Source organism: Phacochoerus africanus, chromosome 4 (assembly GCF_016906955.1).
Source record: "Phacochoerus africanus isolate WHEZ1 chromosome 4, ROS_Pafr_v1, whole genome shotgun sequence".
Taxonomy (NCBI): Eukaryota; Metazoa; Chordata; class Mammalia; order Artiodactyla; family Suidae; genus Phacochoerus; species Phacochoerus africanus.
The window spans coordinates 19,950,161-19,969,823 of record NC_062547.1 but is presented as its reverse complement, the minus strand read 5'-3'; the positions used below and the strand labels follow the sequence as shown (position 1 = coordinate 19,969,823).

Sequence of the window (19,663 nt, the reverse complement as noted above, 5' to 3'; positions counted from 1 at the left end):
TTTTCTGAAGGACATGATGAGTTGCATGAGTTTAAAGGGTTTTTCAGCTCATTGAATAAAAAATGTTAAATCTGCCTCTGGTGCCTCACTTGAAGAATTCAAGAAAACTCACTCATGAACAGATACTTAATGCCAATTTTTAATGCTCCCATTTAAAAGAGATTTTCTACTATCTGAATCATGTTGGAATATCTTGTAGCATTGTTTGGTTTGGTGAATCCTATAATGAATCCTGTAATATATGAAGATGGCATTGCCTGCACCCATTCTTAATGAGATTAAATTATAATGGAAGTATTTCCATCCTTCACTTCCCTACCCAAAGCCTCTTCCAAGTCCCTGAAAGCTTTCTGCCTGCCATTTGGCGATTGCTGCCACCTAATGTCTCAAAATAAAATTGCAGTGAGTTTACCTTTTGCAAAAGATTCGCCGCATTGTGCGATTTATGGAAATAACTATTTGAGAGCAACAGCTGTTTTTCTCTAACTCTGAAATAATAGCGCTCTGAAGTGATTACTTATTGTGGAGAGATTATGAGTAGCATCTATTCTACCAGTAAAAGATGCAGCTAATAAAGCAGCAAGGAATTTAAGAGTCCTAATCCCCAGTAAAGGACAATTTGCCAGTGTGACCTTGGCGTGCTTGTATTTCCCCTCGTAAAGTCAGGCTCAGTGCTCTGAAACATCTATTCTGGCTTTCACACTTTTTTTTTCCTGGGTGTATTTTTGGTTATAAAAGCATAGCCCTTATACATGATATTGTTTATTTCTTTGGGCTAAACTTCTCAGGGTTGACTGTGTTTTCTTGTATGGCTGTGTTAAATAGATGGTCATGTTTTCATTGTGTGAGTACATAGCTTTGATAGCTTTCCTTCGATCTATTAGTAGAGACAGATCTAAAGACTTTCGGTTATAAATACAGCCTTGACCAGTGTATCACTTCCTTGCTCACTTACCTGTGGGCTTCCTTAGTTCAACTTTGGCCTTGTAGCACAAGTTGCAAAGATCGCAGTTAACTACTGCTTACAAAGTTCCTGGATTTTTTTTTTTTTAATCCAAATCCGGATTTTTAAAGATTCGTAATTCCACGATTTCATTTTCTTTAGGATTTTGAAGTTGAGTATGAGTATCTCCATGAGGTAGGAAGAGATCTGAAAATAGAAAGTTTTCTAGGTGTAGGATAATGAAGGAAGATAAGAGTTCCCTGTATGGGACACAATTTTCTTTCTTTCTTCTCGTTTTTTGTCTTTTGTCTTTTTAGGGCCACACCCACGGCATCCCAGGCTAGGGGTCTAATCAGAGCTGTAGCTGCCGGCCTACGCCAGAGCCACAGCAATGCCAGATCCAAGCTGCGTCTGTGACCTACACCACAGCTCAGGGCAACACCGGATCCTTAACCCACTGAGCAAGACCAGGGATCAAACCCGAAACCTAATGGTTCCTAGTTAGATTCATTTCCGCTGCACCACAACGGGAACTCCGAGACACAATTTTCTTAGATCTTGAAGAATATCATAATTTGGTAAAACCTTTCCTTGAGGATTTTGTAATCTCAAACTGCCTTTGTAAAGAATATTTTGTGTACGTGTATTTTAAGAGATGTTTAAGGGTAACATGTTTTGGTTGTTACTACTTAGTAACACTATAACGTTCATTCTTTGTAACTGAAGATGGTTAAGGCAAAGTCAGAAGAACATAAACCCTCACCTTCCGCTAGTTTCGGCTTAGTTGGTAACAGATCTTTTATAGAAGTGATTCCTAGAAGCTCTAGTGCGTGGAGAACCTTTTGAATAAAATAAAAATGGATTCCAACCTGCTATCATTTTTTTTTTGTTTAGACACCGTCCCTGTTCAGATGGGCATGAATCCTAATTAAATACCATTTGCTTTGCCCCTGTCCTTTGCTTCCAGCTTTTCAGACGGGTTTCAATGAACTTGTTCAAGCCATCCTGACCGAATTGTGCCAGTAAAATCTTGAGACTCACAGCCTCAAGTGACTGGCTTACTGCTAAATATAGAAGCCTTCTTGAGTTCCTTTGAACTACTAATTGTGTTCGTCTATTGAAAAAGTTACTGTTACTACTATCAGGTTTATCTGGAACAGCTCTTTATAAGCTTGAGCAGACTGATCAGAATTTCATTATCTTTTTGCTACTGAAACCTTTCTTTTCTAATACTTTACAGTTTTATTAAATGTTGCTATCAGATTTCTGTTTATTATCCATGGATTTCTGACATTTTTCCCTGAACTGAATACTGAATGTTGACATAAGATGGCTTTAAAATAGTGGTTAAGAAGAGCCTAGTCTCTCAAGTCAAATTTCCTGAGCTGGAATCCCAGCCTTACTTTGCTCGGTACGCTTGGGCAGGTCGTTTGTTTCACTGCTGTGAACTTCAATTTTCTAATATATAAAAGAAAGATAATAATAGGAAATACCTAATAGGGATGTCATTATGATTAAATGTAGATAGGTGATCCAATTCATTAACAGTTACAGTAAATTCTGAGATGGGAGTTCCCTGGTGGTCTAGTGATTAGGACTTGGTGCTTTCACTGCTGTGGCCCAGGTTCAGGCTTGGTCTGGGAACTGAGATCCCATATCAAACCACTGCACACTGGGGCCAAAAAAAAAAAAAAAAATCCTGAAAAACAAAAAAACCCCACTGAGGCTCATTCATTAAAAATAAATGAGTAAATAAAATAACATTCCAAGATAGTTTATTCTTGTTTGATGCTTACAAATATTCCTTATTCTGGGTTTATCTTTGTCTTTCCAGGGCTAGGGAAAACTGTAGGATATCTGGGCATTAATCATGTGACTAATTACATATAAATTATTCATGGCTTCTCGATTGTCTTATAGCCCCAAACTGAGGTTAAATTATTGTGGAGAGAGGATAACAAAGAAGACTTAAGACATGACCTTGACTTTCAGGGCTTATGGTCTAGTAGGGCCAGATGAATCACTGGAGATAGTAGGTCCACTCTCTTGGCCTCCACAGAGAAGCTTTCCCTCACGTCCCAGATGAGGATGGGGACAGGCTTCCCTGGCCTCTGTCCTTGATGGTGAAATAATTGCTTAATCCTTTCTGTTTAGTGCCTTTCTCTTCCCACTGGTTAGTTTGCTCCATGATGCCAGAAACTGCCTTTTTTCTTTCTGGTTTTCTTTTTTTTTTTCTGATGTGTCTTGCACGTGAGTGTATGGCAAATTCTTGTTGACTGGTCAAATGAGCTCATCTTAAAGATGAGGAAACGGAGATGCGAATCCTGTGTGCCTTAATCCCAAGTCTTGTTTTCTGAAACAGTTATAAGCAGAACTCAAGTTTCCGGTCTCCCACACTATATATAGCACTACCTGCTTTTTCTACTACACTGTGGAAATTAAAGATCTAGGGTTAAGCGATGTCTACCAATTGTATTGCAGAGGCAGAATACACACGTGGGGCTGTAGAAATTGAGAGGCAAATAAAAAGTCCTATTGCCTGGGGTTGGGTAGTAGGTAGAGGAAGGCTTAAGGAAGGAAGAAACTTCTGAACTGTCCATGAATTCCTGGTAGATTTTGGATAGAAAGTTCACTCAAGGCATAAACAGCATTTTATGTAATTGTTTCATCTTAGTCTTCCTATCTTTAATCTCTGTATTTCAATAAATCTATAAAATGTGCATGCTAGCCAGCTCATGATCTTGTTTTATTTCAGTGAACAATGTGGGAATGTCATACGAATATCCAGAATACTTTTTGGACATTCCTGACTTGGACAATGTAAGTCTTTCCTTGTAAATTATGGTGACAAAAAGGATGCTTACAGGAGTTCCCTGGTGGCTCAGCCGGCTAAGGATCTGGCATTGTCATTGCTGTGGTGTGGGTTTGATCCCTGGCCTGGGAACTCCTCCATGCTACAGACATAGCCAAAAAACCCCCAAAAAACAAAAAAAATTACAGGAGCTCCCATTATGGTACAGTGGAAACAAATCCGACTAGTATCCATGAGGATGTGGGTTCGATCCCTGGCTTTGCTCAGCGGGTTGGGTATCTGGCATTGCTGGCAGCTGTGGTGTAGGTCGCAGATGTGGCTCAGATCTGGCGTTGCTGTGGCTGTGGCACAGGCTGGCAGCTGTAGCTCTGAGTCGACCCCTAGCCTGGGAACTCCCATATGCCGTGAGTGTGGCCCTAAAAAGAAAAAATGAAAAAATAAAAAAATAAAGAATACATGCAGGTATGGGCGAGGCAAAATGGTGTAGTGTGCAGTGTTCAGATTGTGGGCACTAGAGTCCATCAACTAACTGCCCAGATTCACACCCTGATCCTTCTGCTTGGATTTGGTACGTTAGCATGAATTGCTGCATTTGGTGGAAAGGCACTATATAACACAGAGTAAAATAAAGTCTGCCTCTTTACCCCAACTCGTGTCCTCTTCCAAGGTCTCTACTTGGAAAACTTTCAATGCATCTCTGGATCACTTATATGTGTATATCTAATACAGTTACTTCCACGATCAAATCTATATAAAATCATTAATCCTTCTGTTGCAGACCATCAAGAAACTGATAACGGTCAATGCTCTTTCTGTTTGTAAGGTAAGCAGCTTCTTTATAAATAATGCCATCTTTTGGGGGTTCTTTCTGTTTAAAAACACTGAACTAATTGGTGTATTCACTTCAGTCAGCTCTTGTTTTGATAGAAGTATGTATTTCAGATGAATGCGGCTATTTCCTTATGTCTTCAGGAAGTAGAAAGCATTAAATACCAGACAGGTGTCTGTACAATTTTACTTTTTAACAACTGAACATTTATTAAATGCCTCCTGTACGCACACCCTGGGACTTTACACACTCACTTGGGCTGACGGTTGCTTTTTCACAAAGCCCTCCCCTGTATGTAATTCATCCATTCCATATCCTCTGTGGTCCATGTGCATTGATGAGCTAAATGTGGTGGGAAAGCTTTATGTGGGGAGTGTGGTACCAAAGAGTAATGAGGATGATTTTTATGAGCCCGCACATAAAAACTACTCTTGTTTCCAGTTGTTATGCGTGCATTCTAGCCCTGTCACTTGTATATGCCGACAAAGGATACCACGGCTAATATGTGCTAAAAGGAAGGACAGTTGGCAAGTATGAGCAACTGAGCACCATTTCCCTTCTATTTTAACAGTAACCACAATGAGGTATTATACCTTGATTATACACACCAGACCAGCAGAAAATATTGCCTCAGGCAGAATTTCCATACCTAATGCTGGATGCTTTAAATTTGAACACACACATTTGGTCACAGACACAGAGAACAGACTTGTTGTTGCCGAGGGGGAGGTGGGAGGAAGTGGGATGGATGGGGAGTTTCAGGTTGGCAGATGCAAATTATTGCATTTAGAGTGGATAGGCCATGACATCCTACTGTATAGCACAGGGAATTATGTCCAATCTCTTGGGATAGAACATAATGGAATACAGTATGGGAAAAAGAATGTATATTATTAATTTTCACTTTGTGGCGTAGTATTTATTTAGCTTTTTCTCTATTGTGAGTGTTTAAGGGAAGGTTCTTCTTGTGTTTTCATGTCGCGAGGAATCATAAGCCTTACAAAGGTGGATTTCAAGTTCAAGGACCCTAAAATCGTACGCCTTGTTCAATTTTTCCTATATGGCTGTGCTTCTTCCTGGGTAATGTAGATACTGCTTTTAAAGCATGTAGTTAATTCAGTCTCTATGATTTTAGCAATATGGTTGATTCAGGTAAACCAGCTCTTCAAAAAGAACTCTCTGTCATTGATGCATCATAACATTTGGCAGCTTGTTACTTAAAGGAACTCCAATGAATCAGACTGTAGTATGACAAATAATTTTATAAAACAAATAGTCACTCTCTTTTTTATTGTTGTTATTATTTATTTATTTATTTATTTTTGTCTTTTTGCCATTTCTTGGGCCGCTCTCGTGGCATATGGAGGTTCCCAGGCTAGGTAGGGGTCGAATCAGAGCTGTAGCTGCCAGCCTACACCAGAGCCACAGCAACGCAGGATCCGAGCCGCGTCTGCGACCCACACCACAGCTCACGGCAACGCCGGATCCTTAACCCACTGAGCAAGGCCAGGGATCGAACCCAAAACCTCATGGTTCCTAGTTGGATTTGTTAACCACTGAGCCAAGACGGGAACTCCTCACTGTTGCTATTAAGCAATATTTTTTCTCAAGTTAAGTGTCCATGTAAGTGAGACAAACTACAAACAGGTGGATTTGTGAGTAGATTCAGAGCAAGACCCACATCCAGAAAATTGTTGCTTTTAAAACATGGTTATCTGTATAGTTTTAAAGGTATTTTCTTTGGCATCCTTATGTAAATGTAATCCTTCTCCAATAATCTGTATGAAGTTTCAAGTTAATTAAATAACTCCATCCTTTACTAATCATGTGATCTTGAGCAAAGTACTTACCCTCTGCTTCAGTGTTTTACCTGTAAATTGAGGATGATCATTCTCTTTACCTCACAGAGTTGTTTTAGGAAATAAACACGGTAATGTGTGCAAACCTCTTAGAAGAGGGCCCAGATCAGAACGGGGCTCTAAAAAATGTTACTGTTACTTTGTGAAACTCAGAGGTGATAACGATTCTTAGTAAATTTGTGCAGCTATGACTGTTTTTTAGCAGGCAAAGGTTTTTGATCACAATTAATATCCCTTCTAGTCTCTAATTTGCTTGTTTTGTGGTTTTGCCTTTTGAAATGACACGTGTGTACGGTTGGTGTGATAATCTTGTCCAATACATTTGGCCACATTCTTAAAAATAAGGAGTGTGAAAAAATAAGGAGTGTTGTATGGTGTACATGTGTTTCCTAATATATTGTGAGGAGTTAATGAGAAATATGTTCAAGTATTTAAATTGCCTTTTTTAGAATTGTTCGTGCGTGCTCCCAACTAGTGTCCTGATAATTTTAATTCCTCTGTCAGGTAAACTGTGTAAAGCTTTTACTCTAGATGCATCTTTGTTTTCTCCTGTCACCTCCTGCTTGTCAGTACTTTTGTGTTTGTATACCCTTATAGTGTAACACCCAGGTCTCCTCATGTTGGGCTGCATTTGGGGCTGGGAGTCTACAGAATAGTAATGATGAAAGGCCAAGGTCCTGACCTTGATCTGTTGAGAGCTGGTCAACTTGCTATGCTCCACGGTCACCCACGGCACCCTCCAGGCGGCATCTGAGCCCAGACCAGGATGTGCTGGTGGCAAGCGCCTTCTGGTCCTGCTGAAAGATGAGTAGTACAGTGGGTGAAGCAGCGGCAACCCCACAGCACCACGGAGTACCTTTCAGCTTTTACGAAATGACAATGAAATAATAAGGGGCACCCGTCCTAGTATCTTGACAAGTTATAAAGTGCTTCTCCCACCTCTTCATTCTTCCTCTCCTACTTTCTTTTTTTTCCTGTGTACACAGATACTCTCTCCCACGAAATGAGTTAGTAGAGATCAGTGCCAATTTACTCACCATCAAACCCTATCCTCTTGTGAGCCCTACAGATGGAAAGTATCACCCGCAGAAGAGCCGGGTATATGCTTAAAGTGTTGGTACGTAAACCTCTCTTTGCGAGTCACATCCCATTCACAAAGTACTAAGGGAGTTTGTGTGCTATTGAAAACGCTTCTTCATTAAACCACATAATCATCCTCTAATTTATCTTTAGTGTGGGTATGCCTTTTTCTTGTCCCTTTGTGACATGCCCTTTTAGGGAAAAACAGTACAGAACTCTTGATTTATTTGTCATGGAATTCATAATGTCTGGAGGACAGCCTTTTAGTCTTCGCTGTCCTGAAGGCTGGAGCTGTGTTGTTATCATCTTTGTAGCACAGGTGACTGGTGACCGTGCAGGGATAGACACGGTTTGGCTCTGACAGCAGGCGGGGCCTGGTGTGCAGTGACCGACGAGAAGGCCAGAAAAGTAGTTAGGCCATGATGGTGCGGCTCCCTGAGTGCTGTGCTCAAGAGGGCAGAGAGCCTGAAGGCAGAAGTAGGGTGTGACCTGGAGTAGCTCGTAGAAAGGCAGTTCTTGCGGCAGAGTGGCCTGGCGATGTGTGTTTTATGGTAGATGTGTTGATCTTGTTTGTGCTGAGAAGAGGGCATTCACCTTGATGGAATTCTGTGTCTGACGCTCCCGGGTTTAGTGTTCTTTTGTGCTGCTGTGATTTGCCCTATAGTATATTTTGATGAATTGTGCCTATTGTCCTTCGGTTGACTGTTATGTCACAGGCCAAGGCAACATTTTCCATTGCAGTGGCCGTTTGGAGCCCTGGGGTAACTTCAAAGAAGATGAAGGAGTTCCCGTCATGGTGCAGCGGAAACGAATCCGGCTAGGAACCATGAGGTCGCGGGTTCGGTCCCTGGCCTCGCTCAGTGGGTTAAGGATCTGGCATTGCCATGCTCTGTGGTGTAGGTTGCAGACAAGGCTCCGATCTGGCATTGCTGTGGCTGTGGCGCAGGCCGGCAGCAACAGCTCCGATTACATCCCTAACCTGGGAACTTCCATGTGCCGCTGGCGCAGCCCTGAAAGGACAAAAGACAAAAGACAAAAAAAAAAAAAGATGGAAATTGGTCTGGCTCCAGCATCCTACAAGATTTTATGGTGGCTGGACATCAGGGGACCCAGGGTGTGGATGTCTACAGCCTAAAACCTTAATAAATGTATTGAAAAAGGCTTCTATGGAAAAGAAAACCACCTCTTCTCAATTTCATTATAGGTCCAAGTTTGAACTTCTCACCAAACTACATGATAGGGAGTGACTGACTGAGAAGCATGCCAGGAAAAACTGGAGAAATCAGCCTGCTCTTGCGAGCTTGGGTTTGTGCCCCTCATTTGCAGACACTGGGTGCACAAGGCCCAGCATCTAGTTGTAAGCCCTGTGCTGCACCATGAGCGTTGAATGACCTAGCTTGTCATTCCTTCAGGTCCAGGATTAGTGCTTGATCTACATGTTCCTGTCCTGTATCAGTAGGTCAGATGATAAAAATCATGTAAGTCCCCCAGTCCGGTAGAGGAATAATAAAAGGGAAGTATCCCAACCGAAGGAATTAAAGGTCATCACACCAGATGTGGTGGCGGTGAGGGGTCCCCAGGATATCAGGGAAGAAATATTAACAAGAATAGTTGTGACTCTCGACCCCTGATGTTTAATCTTCAAGTTCACTTTTGCTTCCCCAGGCCTTTATCCCTCCAGTTCCATCTGATTATTTCAATTTTCACCTTACGCAATAATTTGGGAGTATTCCTATCTTCTCTTTCAGTGACTTGCTCAACTGGACTTTCCCTTTACCAGGTTAGTTGAGATAACCCAAGGGGTACAGAGAAGCCTGCGGCCAATTTTGCTCTCAAAACCTTCAGGGAAAGAAAAGTCCTCCTCCTCCTAGCCAGGGCTTCTTCTTTTTTTTTTTTTTTTTTTTTTTCCTTGTGACTTCAGATGTTCTGTGACTAAAATCTAAGAAGGCTTATTTTTCCTGAAGAACAATGACCTTCAGACCAGACATGGTGGAGTTTACAGGTAATTAAACCTCCAGCTCTGCTACAGTAGTTCCGGGTTTTTGTGCCTGGAGGGGTTTCCGTCTCAGAGTCCTGAGATGGAAATTGTTGCATTGCTCATGGTTTTTCTTAGAGAAATCACGGGAGGTGGAAAACGTGCCACAACTCCAGAGGCAGGTCAGTACAAGTCCAGTTCCAAATCGGCACTGAGTGCCACTTGTCCAAAGACAAGTTCTGAAACAGATCTGATCTTCTTTGCATTCAATCAACTGCAGTTTGTTACCGCTTCAAGGTCACTTGTTTTAACATCTGCCAAATTCGGAGTTGGCTTCCTTCTTTACACCTGGCTGTTCTTTGATTCCTTTAATAACAGTCTTAGGACTCAAGACACCCCAGATTCTTTCACTCCTTTTCAGACGAACATGGCCTAAACAATATTATCTGCACTGCCCACAGCTAACCTAAGGGTGAGAAAACCATCCCTTCTGAAGGCACTGGGCCCTGAAGCGCCCAGTAGCAAATACAGAGGACAATAGGGAGTGGCCCTGCCCGCACCTGGATCCCTTAGGAAGTTCCCAGACTATCTTTCTGACAAATGGAGGGGATATCCCAACCTTATTTATGATCTTTCTGACAGCAGAGAAGGAGGTTGGTGGAGATGTGACCCAAGGTAAAATTTATTAACAATTTCCACTGATAGCGAAGTATTGCTGAGTTTTGTTTGTTTTGTTTGGGGATAGGGAGGAGGAGATAAGCAGGGGATCAGAATGTAGTTCTTCTTTCATCAGATTATCTGAGCCAAAGTGGAGATTTGAAACCATGTCCTACTAGGAGTGGTTGAAACAACTAGTGATGTTTAGCATGGAGAAGGGGAGCATGACGTCACACACACACACACACACACACACACACACACACATCCTAATCAATGCCAGTCAGTTCTACCTCCTAAGTGTTTTGTAGATCAACTCGCTTCATTTTATTCCCAGTGATTCCTTCCAGATTCCAAGCCCATAGATGTCTCAGGGGGATGCATTAGAATAGCCCCGCCAGCCTTTTTCATCCAGCTGGTCTTCCTCCAGTCCAGTGTCCGTGCTCCAGCCGGAGTGTTATTTCATTTCAAGTCTTATCATGCGCCTGTTAAATCCCTCTGTGACTTCTTTCCCTCACATCCAGAGTCTTTAGTGTGACCTGCAGGAATGACCCCACTGAATGGGCCCCACTTGCCTCTCCCTCCCGCTTCGAGTCTCTCTGCCCCTGTGCTCAGTCTCCTGAAGCTACTGTCCCCCTGAGCTTTCCCTCTCCTCGGAAAGCTCCTGCATCCCCCACTTTACAAAGTCTACTCACCCTTTAGTTCCCAGCTAAAGGGTTACACAGTTGGTGGGGAGGGGCTGGGAGGCTTCCCGACCAGACTAAGTGTCTCAGCCAAGCAGTTTCATCACACGCTGCGTGTCTTCCTTTCATTTTTAAGTTACTGTCTTGCTACAGGTTCCAAGCCCTGCAAGGGCTGGGACCATGTCCTTTTTGTCCTCTGCCATTTCCTAGCCCCAGTCCTCACCTATGGCAGGTATGCAACAAATGCTTTTTGAATGCATAAATGAATTTAAAAAAAACAGAAAATTCCAGTCCTTTAGAAATAAGGATCACACTTACTGTGTGTGGCCCTGGAGGGCTGGCCTGAGGTCAGTTATTGATATTTGCACTGAAGTAAGTTGAAAGAACTTCCTAAACTTTGGACCTGCCAGAAGTAGAATGGGCAGAAGGTGAGTTCTAGGTCAGAGGGTGCAAACCAAGAGTCTGGGATGGATGTGCCCTGCAGCATATTTTGGTTGCAGTTCCAGCAGTGTTTTCAAAATGGGACATTTCACACCTTAGCTTCTCTTGGGAAAAATCTGAAAACAGGGTAACATAGGCCCGAACTCCTGCACAGCAACAAGTGATTCAAGCTGAGTAACAGCTGAGCATGCTCAATAGCTAGGCCTGCACACTCTAGGTTACCACAGTCCCCACTGGCCCCTATTGTCTGACTTATGACACTCATTTATATTAACGTCACCTACCTGGTGGCCCTTTTAGGCATTTGAGTTCATGTTCCCCGTTCAGTGACTCCAAGTATTCAGTCAACTCAAACTGAATAAATGCTTTCTTGGTGGAGCGGAAGGATTAGAATGGCTTTGACTAAATCAATCAAATCCCTTGGAGTATGAGGCCTCTGCAGGCTTTTGAGAAGCCAGTTTCTTTCCTTATAATACCACTATGTATTCATTCTATGCCACTTGGCCATAATGCTCTACTCTGCCTATGAAGTAGATAACAAATGTATGGATGGATGGACAGATGGATGAAAAGGCACAGGAGAAGCATTTGTTTCCTTTTTGGTTTTTTTTTTTTTACATGGATTTGCCTCTGGCATGTGACATAGTGCCAGCAGGGGGAGCCCTCTATTAATCTGGAAATCCATCAGAAGAATCTGTTCAGCAGTCTAGTTGTATTTAATTTAGGGATTATGCTAAGAATTTATCCCCCCACTCTGCCCCAAGCATTCAGATTAACAATATTAGGGGAGTTCCTGTCACGGCTCAGCAGAAACGAATTTGACTAGCTTCCACGAGGATGCAGTTTTGATCCCTGGCCTCGCTCAGTGGGTTAAGGATCCGGCATTGCCATGAGCTGTGTGGTGTAGGTTACAGAGGTGGTTCAGATCTGGCGTTGCTGTGGCTGTGGTGTAGGCCAGCCGCTTAGAGCCCTAGCCTGGGAACCTCCATATGCCACAGGTATGGCCCTAAAAACAAAACAATATTAGGAAATTGATAAATTGTAGGCAGAAGAGTATGGCCCTCCCTACTGCCCCTCCCAGGGCTTTTCAGGATCAAGACATTCCAGGTTAATATCTAGAGCCTTTGAATTCCTTTGAAAGCAGCTATTATTAAGCTCTTAAAAATTTCCCAATGTGGGGGCACATTTTAGCCCTTAGGGTCTCGCGGTAATAGGCTGTTTCAGGCACAGCTATAAAATGATGGGTTTGCCAAACTATTTGATGACCACTCTTTCCAGAGTGTGCATCTTTAAGAAACGAGGGAGTAGTTGGAGATTGGTTCTAAGATTCTTTCCAACTAGTTTTTAGGAAAAATGCTTTATAAATGGATGAAGATGTAAAAGTCTCTTTGAGAACTTTAGCAATTATTTTTTCCTGCCCCAAACTGTCACTTTTGGAGAAGTCAGCTTATTTGGGGAAAATGTGAGCATTGGAAACACAAAGCATATTATAGAATGCTAAACTTGGAAACTGTGTGATTGTATTTGCGTTCTTTTTATTTTCATTTTTGTTTAGAGTTTATAAATGATGGCTTCAGTTTCATTGTTAATTGGCATCCAGTTCTCTGTTCTGGAACGTTCTTTTCTTTTTGTTAACTTATTTTAACAAAATCAAGCCAGCATTTATGACAAGAGGAAAGGCTTTGTTTTTTATGGTGTGGGGGTGAAATTTCAGGTGTCGTTCAATGCGGGAGGGAGGAAATGGCCAGGAGGGCTCATAACTTCCACAAAGACCTGAACGTTAGTACAGAGGAAAACCGTATAATACTCAGAGATCTCAAAGCACTCTAAAAACTTTAGCTAATTAAGCTTTTCACCCCCTGTGCAGTAAATATTCTGTTAGCCATCCAGGTGAGATTCTAAGAATTTCTCATTAAGTTGTATTCTCAGTACCACAGAGCTCAAATTATACAGTTTGTCAAAGGAAATGTGTGCTGTGTCATTCTAGTACGACTTCCAGTGGAGTTACTACCTAATTTTTCCAAAACAGGCATTGTGTAACATCGTTGCTACTTCATGCAATTCTTTTTGCTATTATACTGTGATTTTTAAAGTTATTGTTAATGATTCCAATGGAAAATGTGCTTAAGGCATTTGCATCTATTTCCTTCTAATTTTGTGCGGGTTCATTTTTTCAGTTGCTTGAATTCAGATCCTGTTTACTCGGAGCAGCCTTCTCTGGAGTAGAAAGCAAGGCAGAAGTGGACCAAGTGGCTATTTGTGGTGTCCTAATTATTTGTAGGAATAGCCTGGATTCTCGAGGCTTTGCTCAGATTCTAGGGCAAGTTGTTACACTTTATTTCCTACTTATATGTAATGGTGATACAGGTGGCAAGATTTATTTTCTTATTTTACGAAAGTATCTTGAATTTTAATTGATTTTTTGATTGTGTCTTTTGAGCGTTATGCCATAGTGTTTTATATTTATACAGTTCTCTCCAAAAATGACCAAATGCCAGAAGTTACATGATACAAAAATAATTTGCTTGTAAAAAGAAATTACTTCCTGGAGTTCCCGTCATGGCTCAGTGGTTAGCGAATCCGACTAGGAGGTTGCGGGTTCAATCCCTGGCCTTGCTTGGTGGGTTAAGGATCCGGCGTTGCCATGAGCTATGGCATAGGTCGCAGACGCAGCTCGGATTCCGCATTGCTGTGGCTCTGGCATAGGCCAGTGGCTACAGCTCCGATTGGACCCCTAGCCTGGGAACCTCCATATTTCTTGGGAGTGGCCCAAGAAATGGCAAAAAGACAAAAAAAAAAAAAAAGAAAAAGAAAGAAAAAATTACTTGCTTGTAAAATAATTTTCATAATTTGTATAATTTGCTTGTGTTATCAGTTTTCATACCAAACCAAAAAGTGGGAAACTTAGACTGGCTTTTGAGTATAAGATGCGGTTCCTTTTTCCAACTCTTGATTACTGATGCCAGAGGAGTAAAAAGAAAAAGAAATTCACGTTAATTTCTTTAAGAAATGACATTAATTGTGGAGGCTTTTCTAATTGTGAAAGCAATGCAGTTGCCAAAAATAAAATTATTTCAGAATACTAAAATGGTTACAGCTTAATATAACATTTTCAAGGATTTTCTAGGCCAGCCAAGGCATTTTTGAGTTAGATATCTCAACCGAATGATCTAATAATACAGATTTTGATTTTATATGAACTAATTCAGCTTCGTATTCATTTTATTTCTCAGCCGGACTATTCATAGTTGTGGCAATAAATGCCAGTAAATATTTCACTCTTGAAATAGAATATGTGGTGTCCCCAAGAGGAATTCTTTTTTGTTTTTTCTTTTTTAGGGCTGCACCTGTGGCATATGGAAGTTCCCAGGCCAGGGGATGAATTGGAGCTTCAGCTGCCAGCCTAAGCCACAGCCACTGCAACACCAGATCCAAGCCATATCTGGAACCTACACCGCAGTGTGCGGCAACGCCAGATCCTTAACCCCCTGATTGAGGCCGGGGGTCGAACCGGAATCCTCATGGATACTAGTTAGGTTCTTTTGTTGTTGTTGTTGTTGTTGTTGTTGTTGTTGCTATTTCTTGGGCCGCTCCCACGGCATATGGAGGTTCCCAGGCTAGGGGTTGAATCGGAGCTGTAGCCCCCGGCCTACGCCAGAGCCACAGCAACGCGGGATCCGAGCCGCGTCTGCAACCTACACCACAGCTCACGGCAACGCCGGATCCTTAACCCACTGAGCAAGGGCAGGGACCGAACCCGCAACCTCATGGTTCCTAGTCGGATTCGTTAACCACTGCGCCACGACGGGAACTCCCGTAGTTAGGTTCTTAACCCACTGAGCCACAATGAGAACTCCCTCAAGAGAAGTTTGAAACTGAACTATCATTGGTGAAGACTCATGCATCTTTGTATATGTGTATGTTCTGTGGGCAGCTTGCATACAAAGTGTAATATCTAGGTGTAATATAACATCTATTGACTTTTCTCCCTTTGACTTTAGGCTTCTGGGTCTTTTTTATGGTAAGGATTGATGAAATTCACTAAAAATATATATCTATAAATAGGAAACGTTTTTTTTCTGCAAAGATTTAAAGCTTCTATTGTTGTAGAGGTGCTAGTACAGGACTTTTATCTACCTTTTAGGAAAGACATTTAAGTTGTTTGCTATATACTTTTGGAAACAGTTTCAACATAGAAGAAAACAAGTGCAGAAATCATGTTTCCTACTATGTTTCTACTATTCTTAACCACGGAACTTACACGAGTTCTGGTAATCTTATTTTAGCAATATCTTAAGAGGAACAAAAAATTTCCTGGTATAGCAATTATCACCTGCAGATGGCCTAAAATTAGCATAGTGAGTTAACTCCAGAAACAGCTTGTGAGCTGTGAAATGGAGTTAGGATAGATAGTGCGATTTCACAGAAACACTTGGTATATGGTATAAATAACCAGATATCAAGATACCAATCGATGCATATAAAAAAAATGAGACTACTAATAGCTTAGTTTAAATAGCCTATGTAAAACTTGATGTTAAAGAGAATTTAATTCAATATTAACATATTAGTGAAGCCTTCCTACTTATATGCAGAATATTAAGAATTATTTGTATACACATACCCAAACAAAGAAGGCTTGAAATTGAATTTATTATGATATCAAATCTGATTAGAAGGAAAGATAAGTACAGGTAAAAAGCATTACTTGATTTTATAAAAGCCTGCAGATTTCAGGTTAACTCTTCTTAGGCTTTTTCAGTGTTGTTATATTTGACAGATATAAGAAGATATTTGATTTTATGAGGAGAAATAATTTAGAGTCAGAATTTAAAAGGAGAAGCTGATGAATAATACAAAAGAATTTAACTTTTTCATGAGTGGATTTCTGTCTGCTGGTGAATCATTTGGTCATTGAGCACTCCAAAGAGTTTTTCTGGCCCTTTAATAGGCAGGCATTGAAAATATTACCTCTTCCTTGTGTTAAATTATTAAAACTCAAGTTTTTGGAGTTCAAACTTGAGTTTTTGGAGTTCAAACTCGAGTTTTAGGAGTTCCCCTTGTTGGCTCAGCAGTAACAAACCAGACTGGTATCCATGAGGATGAGGTTTTGATCCTTGGCCTCGCTTGTGGGTTCAAGATCCGGTGTTGTCATGAGCTGTGGTGTAGGCCACAGACAAGACCCCGATCCCGATTGCTGTGGCTGTGATGTAGGCTGGTGGCTCTAGGTCCAATTTGACCTAGCCTGGGAAACTCCATATGCCGTGGGTGCGGCCCTAAAAAGACACACACACACACAGAAGAATATGTTTTAATGCTCTTTTCAGCAGCACATATTTTAGAAATTGGAATATACAGAGATTAGCATAGTCTCTGTGCAAGGATGACATGCCAATTTGTGAAGCATTCCATATTTGGGGGGTGGACACTGACAGCATATGGAAGTTCATGGGCCAGGGATCAAATCTGAGCTGGAGCTGCAACCTACATCACAGCTGCAGCAAAGCGGGTTCCTTAACCCAATGCGCCAGGTTGGAATCAAACCCCAGGCTGGGATCAAACTGGTGTCTCCAGAGAAATAAGCAGGATCATTAACCCACTGCATCATAGCAGGAACTCCTAAGCATTCCATATTTTTGATATTAACTAAACTGATTGTGGTAATCATTTCACAGTATCTACATATATCAAATCATTATATTGTGTACTTTAAACTTATAAAACGTTGTGATCCTAACTACAAAACAGAAACAGATCATGGCCAAGGAGAGCAGACTTGTGGTTCCCAGTGGAGAGGGAGGAGGGTGGGCGATGGATAGGGAGTTTGAGGTTTGGGGATTCAAACTCTTATATTTGAAATGGATGGGCAATAGGCCCTACTGTACAGCACAGGGAACTGTGTGTGATTGGGTCACTTTGCTGTACAACAGAAATTGAATGAGCATTGTAAATCAACTATACTTTAATTTAAAAAAAAAGATAAAAAAGAAAAGTAGGTGACACTTGTAGCCACATATAGTGTAAGGCGGGAGAGCTTCTGTTAATTCATTCAAACTCCATTATATCTGTCAAAGATAGGGGCTTGCTCATCACTGGTCTCTGGTCTCATTCAACAGAAAAAGCCAGGAGATGCTCTGAGTTACATTATTTTGCGTTTAAACTTTATTTGTTTATTGCCGATGTCTTGACTTTTTTGGCGTGTTATTGAACAAAAACAAATATAAAGTCAGTTTGTCAGGGCTTACAGAGTCTGGTAAATGCTTACCAAACTTTTTGGCAGTTGTGAATATTATATAAAGGCGCATCCTGAAGTAAGATGTGTCCCAAGAAAACTTATATGTCAATTATATCTCAACAAAACTGAGAAGAAAAAATAATAGATTTCAAAGGTGTCTAAGCATCAAGACCGATTTATTGTTTAGCATGCCGATGATATAATTTTGTAAGTAAGATTGTATCTTATGGGGGGTCTCAGATCATTTTCTGGATAATTTTTGCTGTTTCAGAAAGGAGACATTTAATATATGACATGCACACAATGTAAGGAAAAAATAGCTCCCAATGTGTACATTTGTATTTCCTTAATATCCAAGCTTAAAGTGATATTTCTTATTGGACTATATCTGAATGTGTAAATTTATGTCTTGGGAAAAAAAACCTAAATTGAACTTTAAAACTCTGCAGGACCACTTATTAAACACTTATATGTGTACTGAGATACCCTGGTCAGAATAAAGGAATCCATCAGCGGACCTTGTAGACTTTCCTGGTTGTTCTCTAGATCAATGCCTACAAGTCCTACCCCTCTTCCTCTCCTTTCTTGTAATAAAGCTAAAAGTCAGTGGCTACTCCACTAGCTACTTTGCAGTTAACAAGTCTCTTTCTTTCTTGCAAATGTGCATCTGCGCGCACATGTGTATACACACACACACACACACACACACACACACACATGCACACCTACCTCTGGGTGAGGACATTTTTATTACTAGTCTTCTCCTTCCTCATCCTATTCCTGGTGATCTCAGAACTTTGGGGAACTACATAAAAGATTCTCTTCACAAAATGCTTGGGGACCTCTTTATTATACAGTAGCTGTGCATTGTGGTCCCCTGATGAAATGTACTAAATAAAAAATGTTTTCAGATACAGCAGAATGCATATCATCTATCCTTACAAAGAAAATCCTCCATAACAGTTACTATGCCTGATGTACTTCTGTTTGAACCAGCATGGGCAGCTGTCCGTGATGCAGTCTGATATGCAGGTTATGTGCCATGTATAAGAGGATGCCAATATATTTACTTCTTTGTATACTTCACCCATCCCACAGAAAGTTTTAAAAAATGCACCAGTTTTCTAGCGTACATTGTAACTTCTTGCAGCCGTTTGCGTTATGTATTCTGTTCCTTTGTAGAATGGTTTTTTCTGCCTAGTCAACACTTACTTATGCTTTCAAAACTTATCTGAAATGTAATCTGTGAAACTCTACCTGGATTCCCCACACATAACTAGACCCTCTCCCAAGCCTTAGTGCCCTCTGACCTTCCTGCTATTGTACTACTCATGGCATTGTCTTGTAATGATTAATTTATTCAAATATCTGTTCTCCTGCTCGATCGTGAGTCTCCATTGCCCAGCCCTAGCTCATGTGCATGACGTGCCCTCTGCTGGGTAGGGAAGAATGCCTCTATTGCTTAAAGTCACTCCAGGCCATGAGTTGATATGCAGAGAGCATTCTGAGAGCTCTTTTGTTTCCTGTGTTTGATAAAGTTACATCAGATATATTTTGTGATTCCAGTTTATTCTGATCCAAAGATTATTGAAGTGTTCTCTTAAAAAATAGCTTTACGAGAGTTCCCATTGTGGTTCAGCAGGTTATGAATCCAACTAGTAACCATAAGTATGTGAGTTCAATCCTGGGGACTTCCCTATGCCACAGGTGCAACCCTAAAAAGATAAATAAATAAATAAATTTTTAAAAAAAGAGGCAGGATCCCTGGAGTTCCTGTTGTGGCACAGCAGAAACAAATCCGACTAGGAACCACAAGGTTGCGGGTTTGATCCTTGGCCTCCATCAGTGGATTAAGGATCCGGCATTGCCGTGAGCTTTGGTGTAGGTCACAGACGCATCTCAGATCCTGAGTTGCTGTGGCTGTGGTGTAGGCTGGCAGCTGTAGCAATGATTTGACCCCTAGCCGGAAACCACCATATGCCATGGGCGGGGCCCTAAAAAGCAAAAAAAAAAAAAAAAAAGAGGCAGGATCCCTAATGATTGTGGAGCTACTATACCAAATCTTGATTACCTACCTGGCTTTTTATCTGACAGAGAAAGAAATTTCTATTTTGTTTAAGCCATTACGAGATCTCTGTCACGGCAGCCA

The 19,663-nt window shown here is 41.3% G+C and overlaps 1 protein-coding gene and 1 non-coding gene across 2 annotated transcripts in view; both read left to right on the top strand.

Annotated features, from left to right (window-relative positions):
- HSD17B12 (hydroxysteroid 17-beta dehydrogenase 12) overlaps positions 1–19,663 on the top strand; it is a 147,289-nt gene that overhangs the window by 103,966 nt on the left and 23,660 nt on the right. The window contains exons 5-6 of the mRNA XM_047775945.1: positions 3,699–3,763; positions 4,534–4,578. Of these exons, the coding sequence (XP_047631901.1) occupies positions 3,699–3,763; positions 4,534–4,578 (110 nt within the window). The remainder of the gene's footprint in view (positions 1–3,698; positions 3,764–4,533; positions 4,579–19,663) is intronic.
- On the top strand, positions 16,594–16,697 carry LOC125126560 (U6 spliceosomal RNA). Its single transcript, XR_007134671.1, has one exon. It is a non-coding gene; the product is annotated as a U6 spliceosomal RNA (small nuclear RNA).